Source organism: Neospora caninum, chromosome XII (genome assembly GCF_000208865.1).
Source record: "Neospora caninum Liverpool complete genome, chromosome XII".
Classification (NCBI taxonomy): domain Eukaryota; phylum Apicomplexa; class Conoidasida; order Eucoccidiorida; family Sarcocystidae; genus Neospora; species Neospora caninum.
The window spans coordinates 673,945-686,325 of record NC_018398.1 but is presented as its reverse complement, the minus strand read 5'-3'; the positions used below and the strand labels follow the sequence as shown (position 1 = coordinate 686,325).

General features: G+C 57.9%; 1 protein-coding gene across 1 annotated transcript; it reads right to left on the bottom strand.

Moving 5' to 3' along the window:
- Window positions 1–798: 798 nt before the first annotated feature.
- Window positions 799–9,179, bottom strand: NCLIV_061120 (putative WD-repeat protein; the record flags this gene model as incomplete). The annotated part of the gene is made up of 2 exons (XM_003885665.1): window positions 799–2,711; window positions 3,122–9,179. 2 exons carry the CDS (start codon window positions 9,177–9,179, stop codon window positions 799–801), a joined length of 7,971 nt encoding a protein of 2,656 aa, XP_003885714.1.
- Between the last annotated feature and the right edge of the window lie 3,202 nt (window positions 9,180–12,381).

The window sequence follows — 12,381 nt, the reverse complement described above, 5'->3', positions numbered from 1 at the left end:
GGTGTGCATCCGGCGGGTTCGCCGGTGGAGACAAAGGCGACAGCGCTGTCGCTTCTCTTCGTAAACAACGAAACTGGCGGTCCAAGTGGACTCGAAAAGGAATGTTTAGACGGACCAAAGGTTCGCTGCATTCGGCTCCACGAACAAGTGTGTCCCGTCCAAGTCGCCTAGAGAGCGGCGAGATTTCCCACCGACGGTCCCTTCTGGCCGACAGGCCTCCTCTTCAGACACAGAAGAAGAGGGGCGCACCTTTCGCTACAGATGCGTGTGTCTAGCAAGAGAAGAGATAGCGTGAAACATGCGCAGTCCACGTACAAATGGAACGCGCTTGCGGAAATGCTTACCTGTGGTCAACACGTATATCTCTACACCAGGTGTACCGATGTATGCACAGATACACGCAGAAACGCGGACGCATACGGACTCCTCTCCACACACATTCACACTCTGGGTACTTCCAGCGAATCCGGCCGCAAGCGAGCATTTGAACGCCAAGTGCGCCGACGAAACGTTTCCTTTTTCGCCGGACGAGTGCGCAGTTCGCCTTTTCGTCGATGGCGTAAATTCCACACCCTATACGGCTCGTGTTTGTCCGTCGCCTCGTACGAGAGAGAACGGCGTGTGCGGAGGAAACTCGTGAGCAGGCCGCAGTCGCCCTCTGAGGGAAAAATTTGTGTGGATGCGGTGTCAGACAGGGACCAGGTAGCTTCCGGTCTCGCAAGTGAACTGAGAGTCTTGGCGACAAACGAGCAACGCACACTGCGCACGCGCGCCCACTTCCTCCCGCTTCCTTTCCCGCTAGAACGAGGCGGTTCTGTCCATCAGACTCCTTCGCTTTGCATACACTGCGGCCCAGATCCCGCCTCCTTTGTCGCCTCCTTTCACCCAGTTTCCCCCGCCGAGAATGAATTGCCCGTTCGGCCCGATCGCGTATTCCTCGGGGAGAGCGTCTTTTTGGAGCGTTTTCCGGGAGTCGCCACCGCCGTCGCGGCCTCTTCGCGCCTCTCCCTCCTCGCTCGGGTCTTTCCCGCCACGTGGCAAGAGCAGGTGGGGGACTTCAAACTGCAACGAACGCTCCAGCTGAACGGCCGCTTGTTCTTCTTTGAGTTGTTGCTGCCGAGCAAGTTCCTTCACCCGCAGGTGCGTCTCGAGAAGTCGCCTGGCCCCCACGGGCGGCGCGCCGCTGCCGTTCCCGACCCCGGGGGCTCCGTCCAGCTCAGCGAAATCGATATCCCACAACGTCGCGCAACCTACCGTCAGACCGACGGCGGGCGGTTCTCCGTAGGCGTCGCTTCCTCTGCCTGCCTCGCCCTGGAACGCGCTTGCTTGTGCCTGCAGGTCGCCAACGAGAACCACCGACTGGTCCGGACCGCCCAGCGCCCCGCCTCGGCCAGCTCGCCAGGGCGTGGAGCCGCGCGAGAGGGTTCCAACTCTGAAGTTGGACGCGCCGCTTGCGCAGCTGCTGTCTGAGCTGGGTACTGCCCACGCACCTCGTTCTTCCGCGTCGGGCCAGGTCCCTCCAGCCTCTGTCGACCGTGGACACCCCGCTCGGGAATCCTTGTCGCCGGAACGGGGGCTCCGCGAAGGCGGAAGGGCCGGCACGCTCCCGTGGGTCTGCAAGCGTAGAGGGGAGTTTCGGGCCGCAGGAGTCGGGGCAAGAGCGGAGTCGCGCACATCCCCGTCCACGCCCGCTTCTCTGCTAGGCGCAGGCAAGCTCGGGTAGTGCGCGAAGGACGGCCCGTGCGCAGGTTTTAGACCCGCGCCCCGCATCGGCGCGCTGTGTCTCTCTTGGGCCAGATCGAGGAACATCGTAGGTAAAGTTCGTCTCGGGGGCTCTTCAGACCGCGAAAGCGCCGAGACGTCCCAAATTCGGGCGGCGCCGTCTTCGCCCGCAGACACCAAGAGCGTCTTGACAGGCGGAGGTCGTCCACGCCTCGACGGAGCGCTCTGGGGATTTACACTTCCCAGCTCTTCGTCCGATGCCCCCGACGGCGACGTACGCACGCGACCACTGTGTGCGCTGCGTGCATTTCTCTGGAGGCTGCTGTTCCCCAGTGGAAGAACCTGAAGGCTCTTCACACTGCCTCTGTGTGCCTTCCACATTCCAACGAGCTTCACAGGCGCTCTTGGAAAAAGAGCAGGAGCTTCGTCTGTCGGCAGAAAAGGATCCATTGTTGCCGCAGGTTCCCCTGACCAGTTACATCCGAAATACGGTGACACGTCGACAGAATCCGCTCCCCCGACGCCGCTGCCGGGCCCTCCGGAGAGCCGAGCTGTCACACTGGACGAGCGGTCAGGCAGGCCGAGGGCGCCTGCTCCAGGAGCCCTAACGCTGTTTCGTCTCTGAGTTGTCAAGGGCTCTGAACTTGGATAGCGCGCAAGACTGCTGCCAGCTGTGTCTCCAGGATCAGTCTCTCGCGCGTCGGGTCTCGTAGACGACCGGGCTGCCCCTTGGACAGTGGGCGTGACGCCTCGTTCGTCGCGAACTCTGGCGACAATGGGTGCCAGCGGCCTGCTTGGAGGACGAGAGTCCGGACTCCCCCGCGCCGGCCGCGAGGGAAGAGCCAGGGCGTTGCCGTTCGTAGGAGCATCGGCAGAGCTGATCCGAACTCGGTTTTGCGCCAAAGAGCTGGTTCCCTCTCTCCCTACCCAGGCTGGGTCGACGGCTTCTGGAGAGGCTGGCCGCGTCTGAGGCCAGCCTGCAGCCAACTCTGAAAAAGGATGCACAGAGCAGTCGTTATTCACGGTATTCGGAACCTCGGCATTAGTCTATAGAGACAAACACTTTTGTAGGCAAAGGCGAAGCACCCCAAAAGACGCGTGTCACGCAGTGCACAAAAGGATTTCTGCGCCCTCCGTCTTTTTAAGAGGGGCTGCCAGCGAGATCGCGTTCTTTTCCAAGACGCACAGACATCGTGGCTGAGATTTCCCTGATTGTCTGAGGCAGGAAGGCACAGGTGAACTCGCACTGTGCCAAAACGCATCTCTTCGTTTTCGTTGCAACCTTTTTTCGAATGGTCCAAGTGAGCCTTTTGAAGCAAGGCGGAATCTCTCTCAGGTGATCGTTGAGCTTTCCCGGTATTTTTTTTTCGCCCCGCGGTTGGCTACCCCTGAATCTCACCTCTATCCTCGCCACGAGCGGCTGAACCAGAGTCTAATCTTTCCCTCTCCTCCACCAAGGCAGCTTTGGAGGTGGCTAGGCGGGAAGGAAGGCAGGGTGGGCTCTCGGGCCACCGACCGCGCGTTTGCATCGTCGCCGCGTTGCTGTCGGTTGGTTTTGGCAACGCGTAGAACGGGAGCTTGGCGACGCGGTGTAACGGGACCATTTGCTTAAAAAGACCCATCGTGCTGTCACGAAGATCGTCGCAGTACACTCTATGAGGCTGCCAGTCTGTTTTGGGCATCACCTGTTCCGTCCCTGGGAGGAGAGCGAGGATCACGGATACGTCCCAGACACGCACGCGGCCTCTCTCATCACCCGCGAAAATGAGGATTTCTCCCACAGACCCAAGTTCCTCTGAATGCGAGCGCAGAAAGCTAAGTGAGGGGGAACTGGTATCCTCTCGTGGAGCGTCATTCCCACTCGGGTTGCTACACGGCTGCCGCACCCTGGAAGCCCCGGTGGCCAGGATGGCATCGGACGCAGTGGAAGTGTCGTCGAGGCGACTCGCGGGGGGTTCACTCCCGTCGTTGCTTGTTAAGAAAGTGGTGCTGTGGGGAACGCCGGGAATATCTGTGGTGTCCTCCTGTCCTCTTGACGTCCTCCGCTGCATCCCCCCTTGCAGAGAAGGCGGAGGTGAAAGTTTACGTGTCAGCCCTGCCTGACCAGACCCCGTGGCACTCTGGGACGTGGAAGCTGGACTGAGCAAGTCCGTTCCTTCGCCGTGCGGCGGCGAACACGTGGCGATGGCGGAGTTTGCGAATCGCAGACAGCGCCCCTCGGAGGCCCCGGAAGCGGCCGGCATGCGACAAGCAACAGCAAGAGCAGTGAGAGGCGTTGTTGTTCCGACCCGCTCCATGTCGACAATTCGCAGCAGCAGCAAAGTGACTGGAAGCCCTCTGACTCGACTGTCCACCGCTGGTCCGGACGAAGGAGGCGCTGAAGCATTCGCTGAGGCCGGAGCGTTTGGAACTTCTGATGCTTCGCCAACCCCGTTGGGCGCTCGAAGCACAGGACTGCCTCGCTGTCCGTCGCGAGACGTGTGGCCGAGGGGAGATGCCACTCGGCCATCGCCGGACGAAAGTCGCACTGCGTCTGAAGAGTCGCGGGACAGTCCAGGGTAGACGTGCGGCGGCAGCGAAACGGCGTGGAGACTGCCCGCAGCCGTTCCAGTCCCGCCCGCTCTCGCCGTGCCTTTGGAAGGGCCCTCCGTAGACAGTCGCCTGTGGCCCGAAAGCCCCGGTTCCGTTGGCTGCCACGTTACCCCGCGCCTTTCTTTCCAGGCTTCTCTGCTGCGCCCTCCAGGCAGTCCCGCGCCGCCGCCGAGGCCATCCCCGGCACCCGGAGGGTCGGACGCGCGCCGGGAAGAGCTTCCTGTCCCCATCACGTGTGCCGGCCCCGGCGGCGCGGGATGTGGACCGAGGGCTGGCGAGGGAACCGTCTCAAGAACTCGAAGGGCGTGAGGGTGAGGGGGCAAGACCCAGATGCACAGCGTCCCGCCAACGTCGGCGGAACAAAGGAGCGGCAGAGGCTCGATGAACGACACGTTTGCCAGCTCGTGCCTGTGACCAAAGAGGCTGGTGACGCGCCTAAGGCGTTCGTAGTCCCACACAAAGATTGCTCGGTCCGTACCGCCCGTCGCAAGCATGCCCAGGCGCCGACTGAACGCGCAACACGTCACATCTCCTAGGTGTGCGTTCTTGACCTTTCGCCAGATTCGTCCCTCGCCGCGCGCCTGCGGCGAATCGGCAGGCACGGCCCCAGCTCGTGCAAGCGTGGACAAGGCTGGGTCCTCTGAAGAGGCATGCCGCGTCCCGTGCGGAGGAGAACCGCCTTTGTCGAGGTCGCTCCGATACCCTACCACGAGGCCGCGGGAAGGTGCCCGAGGAACCCTTCGTCCCCCGCTACCGACAAAACTCCGCCAGCTGGAGCAAGTTCGGCCGGGGCTGCCTTCCACCGCCATCCGCGGTTCACTCTTGGGTCTGTCTGCAGGCAAAGCGCAAGTCCCACTTGCGTCCTCTTCTCCCGCCCGCGTAGGCTCGGGCGGAACGGCTGCCAATCCACCGGAGCTTTGGGGACTCCCCACCGCCACAGACGGCGTGCATGGCAGCGCGGCCGCGCCTTCCCACTCGCCAGCAGTTAGGCAGCCTCCTCGGGCCTTTTTAGGAGGAGAAACGGGTGCGTCGTTGTGGATAACGATGGACCGGTCCCAGGATACAGAGATGAGGTTCTTGTCCTCGCCGCCGACATACAGAAGTTGGGAGACTTCCGACCGGTGGCTGCTGAAGCGCTGAAGGAGTTGACCCGTGCAAACGCTGTACGCACAGATGCAGCCTTGCTGGTCGGCGACGAAAACCTTCCGGCCCTTTTCATCCATGCAGATATCACTAATGCAGTGATCCCCTTGACACACATGTTCGATAGAAGAGACGAGAGCGCCTGTGCAGAGGTCCCAAACGCGGAGGTGCTTTCCTGCGGCGGTGACAAGAACGCGCACGACCAGGTGAGCGACAGCTTTGGCCAGCAGCGGCTCGGCCGAGGATTCGGGACTGCCTCCTTCATCGAGCTGCGCGCCACGGCCCTTCAAGCCGAGAGACGTTTTGCCGAACAGAGTGTGCTGGCTGCGGTGTCGCACAGGCGATTTACCGCCCCAAGCAGGTTGGAAGTCATTTCTCGCGCCTCGGCCCGAACCGGCTGATGTGGATTCTTGGATCAGACCGTACTTGAGAGCGACGAGCTTTCGCCCGGCAGACACCAGTGTGCGATGATAAGGAAGCGCAATGACAGCGCGAACGCAGGATTGGTCCTCAGTCACCAGCGTCTGTAGGCACGCCGAAGTGCTGAGGTCCCAGGCCTTCACGATGCCTTCGGAGTCAAAAGAGACAAACTGACGACTCTGTGGTCCAAGCATGCAGATACTGACTACCGGCGCGGAATGCCCGCGAACTGTGTGGAGTTTTTTCCCCACGTACGGATTCCAAGCCAGCAACTTGTAGTCGAAGCCTCCAGAGAGAAGTACACGGTTTTCAACGTCGAAGCAAAGCGCTCGAACCCCTCGCACGTGCCCATCAAGACTGCGTTTCAGTTCTCCACTCTCTGCGTCCCAAAGGTAGATTTTCGCATCCATGCCGCAGGACGCCAGCAAATCCATGACCTCCAGTTCCTCAAAGGCCGTTACAATGTCGCCGTGCGCTCGGTACTGCCTCCAGCATAGGAACTGAAACTGAGGCTCTTGCGGGGCTGGGACACTCGCTTCTGCGCCTCCTCCAGAGTGGCCGAGGCGGCGAGACAGCAAGTCGGTGTTTGATGGAGAAGACACACTGGCGCCGCGTGACGGTCCGCCTCCACTTGGTGAGGGCTGGAAAGCCTGAGAGGACGACCTTGACGCCGAGCCTGAACTCCCTGTAGCTCGGGACTGGTGGTAGAGGAGACGGAGAGCCCCGCGAGGCGAGGAGGATTGTGCTTTTGTGCTCGGAGAGGTTTCTCCAGTCTGACAACGTGCCCCCCCCGAAGGTCCAAACTGACCCCCGCTATTGGTGCTACACACATAACCCGGCGACTGGCGAACTCGACGTCTGCAGCCGCTCGTGGACGCAAAGACACCCTCTTTCCGACTCCGGTTTGTCGCACATAAACTGGAGAGATTCGACCCCCTTTGGGCTGTTCGGTCGTCGGAACAGAGTGGCTGGCAATGCGGGGAGCCGGCCGAACTTTGAGAAACCAAAACTCCGCTGCGGTCACTTTCAGAAGCCTCTGAAGGCGGCCGAGATTGTGAAAAGGCCTCTTGAGGACTTCGAGGTCTGCTGTCTGATGGGCCTCCCGCTTCGCCGTTCGCAGCGAGCGAGTTCGCCCGTTCTCGACTCGCCTTGCGTTGGTGGCGACTGCCAAGGGCGATCGAAGGCCTCGACTCATTGGCGAAGGAATCAAAGAGAGAAACCCCGTCTGACGCCGAGATTTCTCTGACCAGCGACGCTCCTCGGTTCCTCTCCAACTGCGTTGACGCGCTGCGCCTCCCCGACCGCGGCTGCAAGGAGGCCGGACTTTGGCTACGAGCCGCCCCAGGCGTGCCTGGGACGCAATCCCCACTTTTGATACCTCTGACCCAACCAAAGTTTCCCCCAGAAGAAAGCGCCCTGTAGCTGCTCCGTCCCGACGCGTGGTCTGACCTGCCGCGCGCGCTGTCAGTGTAGGGACTTATCCCTCCACTGGAGGGCGCTCCGACGCGGGTCCAAGACAGGACGCCGGGGCTACTGCTGCTTGCTAGGCGACGTAGATACAGAGGCCGAATGCCGTCGGACTTTGAGGGCGGGACCAGCGTCGCCAAGTCGATGGCACGGGCTTCAGACACAACCCGACTTTGAGGGTTTTCGCCTCCGGTGTCTGCCAGAGGATCGGCAGAAAGAGCCACGCGTGAGGAAGTGGAAGCTCCCAGAGACCCCCCGCATATTTTTTCTAGGTCCCAAGCATAGATGGAGCCCTCGTGGTCTGCAGAAAAGATCCAGGGTCGAGAAGAGGAAGGAAACAGAACAATCTGGGAGGTGCGGGTTTTGAACGTTCGAGTGACGCGCCAGAAAGGCGAGGACTGTGCCCCGGGGCTGTCCGTAGCGTTACCCCTGCTGGCTGAAGCGCTCGGACTACCTGAACGAGGACCACGCGCCTGGGTGCTCGGCGAAGGAATGCGGAAGTCGTTCGAATCCTGACACACAAGAGTTCCCTTCAAGTCATAGAAAGTCAGAGACAAATCCGCAGCAGCGACGACGAGATGATGGACAAGAGGGCAGTAGGCCACGGCGGTGATGTTGAATGTGCGCTGCAGGGGCGGCTGATTTTGGATAGGTTTGAGGAGAGGGTCCACGAGTTCAACGGTTTTGGAACCTTCCTCGTAGTAGAAAACCACATCGAGCCCTATACTGGGATCGTATGCAGTGGTGAGGCGCTCGATGGCGCACACGTGGACACGGGTATCGTGGAAGTCCGCCTTCTCCAATCGCTGCATATGTAGACGTTTCAGCGCATCTCCATTACGACCTCGATCCACAACGAAGGTTGTGAACGCTTCCCAGGAAACTTTCTGAGTATCGTCTACGTCAATAAGGTCAAACAGTTCCATGAGTCGTCCTGCTTCCTCCAGCTCTCTCTGAATCGTGTCATGAGAGATGCTGCCTCGGCCCCGAATCCGACCGCCCTCGGCATCCAGATCCAGGTCTGAATCTCCAAAAAGGGATAAACCCTCCGCACGCTCGTCTTTTGCTCGGGTTACTGACAGGCGTCTACTACGTGCTGAGAGCCCCTTTGCGTAGAAGCCGGAAGCGGTGTCGCAGTCTCCACCTTCGCTTCCAAGAGCTTCCGTGCACGACGCGGAGACCATCCCTCCAGCAGCCACTGATCCTCCACCGAGCAAAATCTGTGCTGGCCCAGGAAGACAGGACAAAGAGGAGACCCCCTCAAGAGTGTTCTTGTTTCTGGGCGCTCCAGCTACACAGTCTACTTCTGTTTCTTCGGCATCTCGGAGCTGACGCCCGAGAATATGAATGAACTCGACCACATCCACTTCTCCATTTCGGGCGGCGAATTCGTATTGGATCTCCGCTATTTTCTGGTTCGTTAGCCTATCCAACATCTCTGCTTCCGATAGTACACCTCGGCGTGTGCTGCGCTTTCGCAGCAGCTGTCTCGGCGTCTGCACGTAGTTTTCGCTCTCAGTCGCTGAGGAGGTCCCGTCCCTCTTGCCCCCGTGGCCATTCCCGAGGCTGTTGGGGAATGCGTCGACCAGGGCTGCGGGACCAGCAGATCGGCCGCCAGAGAACGCGTCGGAAACGCGTTCTCTGGCGACTGGATTTTTCGTGGAGCGTCGTCCTGGGTCGTTTTCACGAGAATTCTCCTGACCTCCGGTTAAGCATCTGAGCGGATCGTCACAGGCTGGGAGGCCAAGTGCATGTTGGTAGGTTAACGCGTTTGACTGAAAAGGCTGGCTTATGAGAAGCGACCCTCTCCCTCCTGACGCCCCGGTCCTCTTCATGGGGGGTGACGTCGAAATAGGAGGGAAAAGCGGATGCAATCCATGTTCATTTTGTCTCAGAATATAATGGCACCCGGCGAAAGTGTTCACCAGTGCTTCCCAGGCACGGCCGACGAGGGCTTCTGAGTTTGCGAATCTGCCTTTGTGACGAGGGGCCCGGTTTTGCTTGTGCGACGCCTTCCCGTTCACAGGTTTAGATCGCGTTTCTCCTCGGTTTCCTCCTTTCCCGACGCTCCAAAGTGAAGACGAGGAAGAGGAACGCGACAGAGCCGGGCCGTCTTTTGACAAAGGCACTGACGGTCCTGGCTGAGCCATGGTTCAGAGGGAGACGAAACAGAGCCTCTCCTTGTGTCGCGTCATGGTAGACAAAATCAAGAAAGCGAAGGAAAGGGGAGTACCATGACGGATGGGCCGAAACGCCTCAACACCCACGCGGTTGCGGACCGTCGCTTTGGAGCGTCGAACACTGTCGGTACAATATGTATCTGGATTGCCGAGAAGCTGCTTTTAGACCGGACCGTGGTTGAGGTCCGCAGGACACGCAAAAAGAAACACAGATGTGAACCTTTCTGGACTAGACAACTGTACCACGGGAAAGAACGAACGCAGAAACGTATACTCCGACGTGGATCGGTTTAGCTGTAACGCTTTCTGCACACCAAACCGGTACTTGTGAAGGAAGGAGGCTGCGGAGGCTACACCGTGAAGACGAGCAATCCTCCAGCGTAAAATGAAAGGCAGTTCTGAGCTAAAAGCGGTAGGACCCCACAATATACAAGGGCAGACTGCCTGTTTACTTTCTTGTGTGGTTGGTGGTGAATATTGCTAGACACCAGGTACACGGATATTTGAAGAGAATGCCCAGCTTCCGTGAATCCGAACAAACTGGTATCCCTCAGTAAGGAATGTGCGACACACTGTTAAGCTCCTTTTTGTCTACACGCACAGTGCTGCAGCCTTGGTGGACGTGGATGCATATGAGCCCTTGTATGATTTTTGTCTGACAGCCGGTGTGCTTAACACGGTGCTGAGCGCTTGCGATTTTTTTAGCTAACCAGGGGACGCTTTCGTTCAGAAACTGACTCGGTACGTGTCTTTTTCCTTGCCATTTCGCCTTGCTAGCAAGCAGCAGCTCTTGAAGCGAGTATGCGTTATAAACACTCGTTTGAGGGCCCCACATGGGGCTAGTGGCCTCTCTGGCTATGGCCTTGTCATCTCTTTTTCATCGATTTGCTCTTCACCCTTAAAATTCCGGCTTCTGCCCTGTGTCTTTACGTCCATCTTTAACCTCGAACAATTGTGACTTCCGCTGTGGGTCACATACTGCGTGTATGCACACAGAAGGGACTTCCGTCGTATTCAGAATGAGAAGTTTGACCATGCATCTTGCGCGTTATACCGACAATTACGCTTTAAAAGTGTAAACAAACGATTCGAGTCGAAAAGGAATGCCTGAGCCGTTGTGACTGGACCTGTTTACTCGCTACTTCGAACAAAGTACAGGCAAGGGAGAGAGCTGTGTGTCTTGAAGTCCCTAAACCCGTGTTGCATGGCGTATCGAAGAAGCCTCAGTCAAGGCGTTCATCGGCCTGTATCAGAGAATCTTTGTTCATTCTCCACTCCGTTCATTTCCTCGTGTTCTGACCTGGTCTACCGGGACGTTTATGACTGCGGTTCAGAAACATCGCACGGCAGAGCCAGTCAAACACCATCGGTTAATTGCCGGTGTTTACCGTCCATCCCGGAAGTCGGGAACGTTTTGATGAACTGTCTTGCAAGGAAAATGCAGTTCTTTCCCCCCAACAGATTCGTACAAGAATTCAATGTCAATTTGCCTCTGTGAATGATTTGAGCATACACGGAAACCGGCTGGAAAGTGATTGGCCGGGACAATCACCGGTGAAGCCTGCAGTCCTTCTGCAAAGGCAAAAAATCACCACTCGTACTTTCTTCTCCGCTTGCCACGTAAAACCTCTCCGAGGTTAGATTAACAAAACTTTACCATCGTTTCACAGTAGAAAACACTTGTTAGTTTAGTCAGACTCCATGACAATACACCGTGCACATGTTCGTTCCCAACCCCGCTGTTTTAACCATCCTTTTCCCCCTCAGTCCACGTCCACCGCAAGACGAGAGCATTTGCCAACATTTCATTGGCGCATGATTGCCAGCCGGCGGCACAACCGTCGGGGAACCAAACGAGCGTTTGCCCGAGTTGCACTATTGCACCTCTCATTCCCTCCTGTCTACTTCATTCTTCTGTGTCGCCACCTGTCTACATATACTTCGTCCTGAATAGCCCAAAGACTAAATACAGCACCGCGGATGAGTTGTGACTGGTTGCACTGCCTTCATGAACCCTGTGCCATCCTAAACTCGCATAAATGCTCTCACACCGAAGTGCTAGAGGCCATGAAAAGGTCTTTCGTCGGACATATTCTTCAGCTTCTGAGCTTGGCACTAGAACGGCAGCTGTACCTATCCACAGACACCAGGCGCGAACCTAGTCTAGAGGTGAAGTGGAAGCGAGACAGTGGTAAAGTGCTGTGGGTCCATGTTTTACTCCCGATTAAACGTAGGCAGGATGTTTTTCGACCGCCATATTGCCTTCAACAAGACACAAAGATAGATTGGGATCCTCCGATATTCTTAGCTTTTATGCTGTTCTCGTTTTCCTGTTGTTCCTCTTTCGTGTTTGTCTTTACGTCTTTTCTGTTTGCCTGCGTGATCGGCGCTCACAACGTAGCGCTGGGGTCACCCTGCCCACTGAAACTTCATCAGACACGCAGTTACGTAATCGGCATATGGTATAGTGTACTGGACATTGTCCGGATTTCACATGTACGGCGCTAGGGCTGTAAACGACAGCTAACATCAGCCTGCAACACGGCTTCGCCACTTTTACGCAGATCAACGGAAAGGCATTACCGCTTGAGCGGATATGTGGAGCCGCCAGTACGGAGAGAAACACCCCGCAGATGTTGCGCACCTGCGAACGGCGGCAACACGCGGAATTCCTCCACACTTTTCTTCGTACATTGATGTTCCGCCCGCCATCTACGCTACGTCACGTTTCAGACTTGCCACTTGCTGTTCGTTGTTTGGACTGCTCCTACGCAAACAGCCCGGAACGCAAAACCAAGGCTAACTCTCAGCGCGCTAACATTGGTCCACTCAGAGCTTTTTATGAAAATGAGCGCGA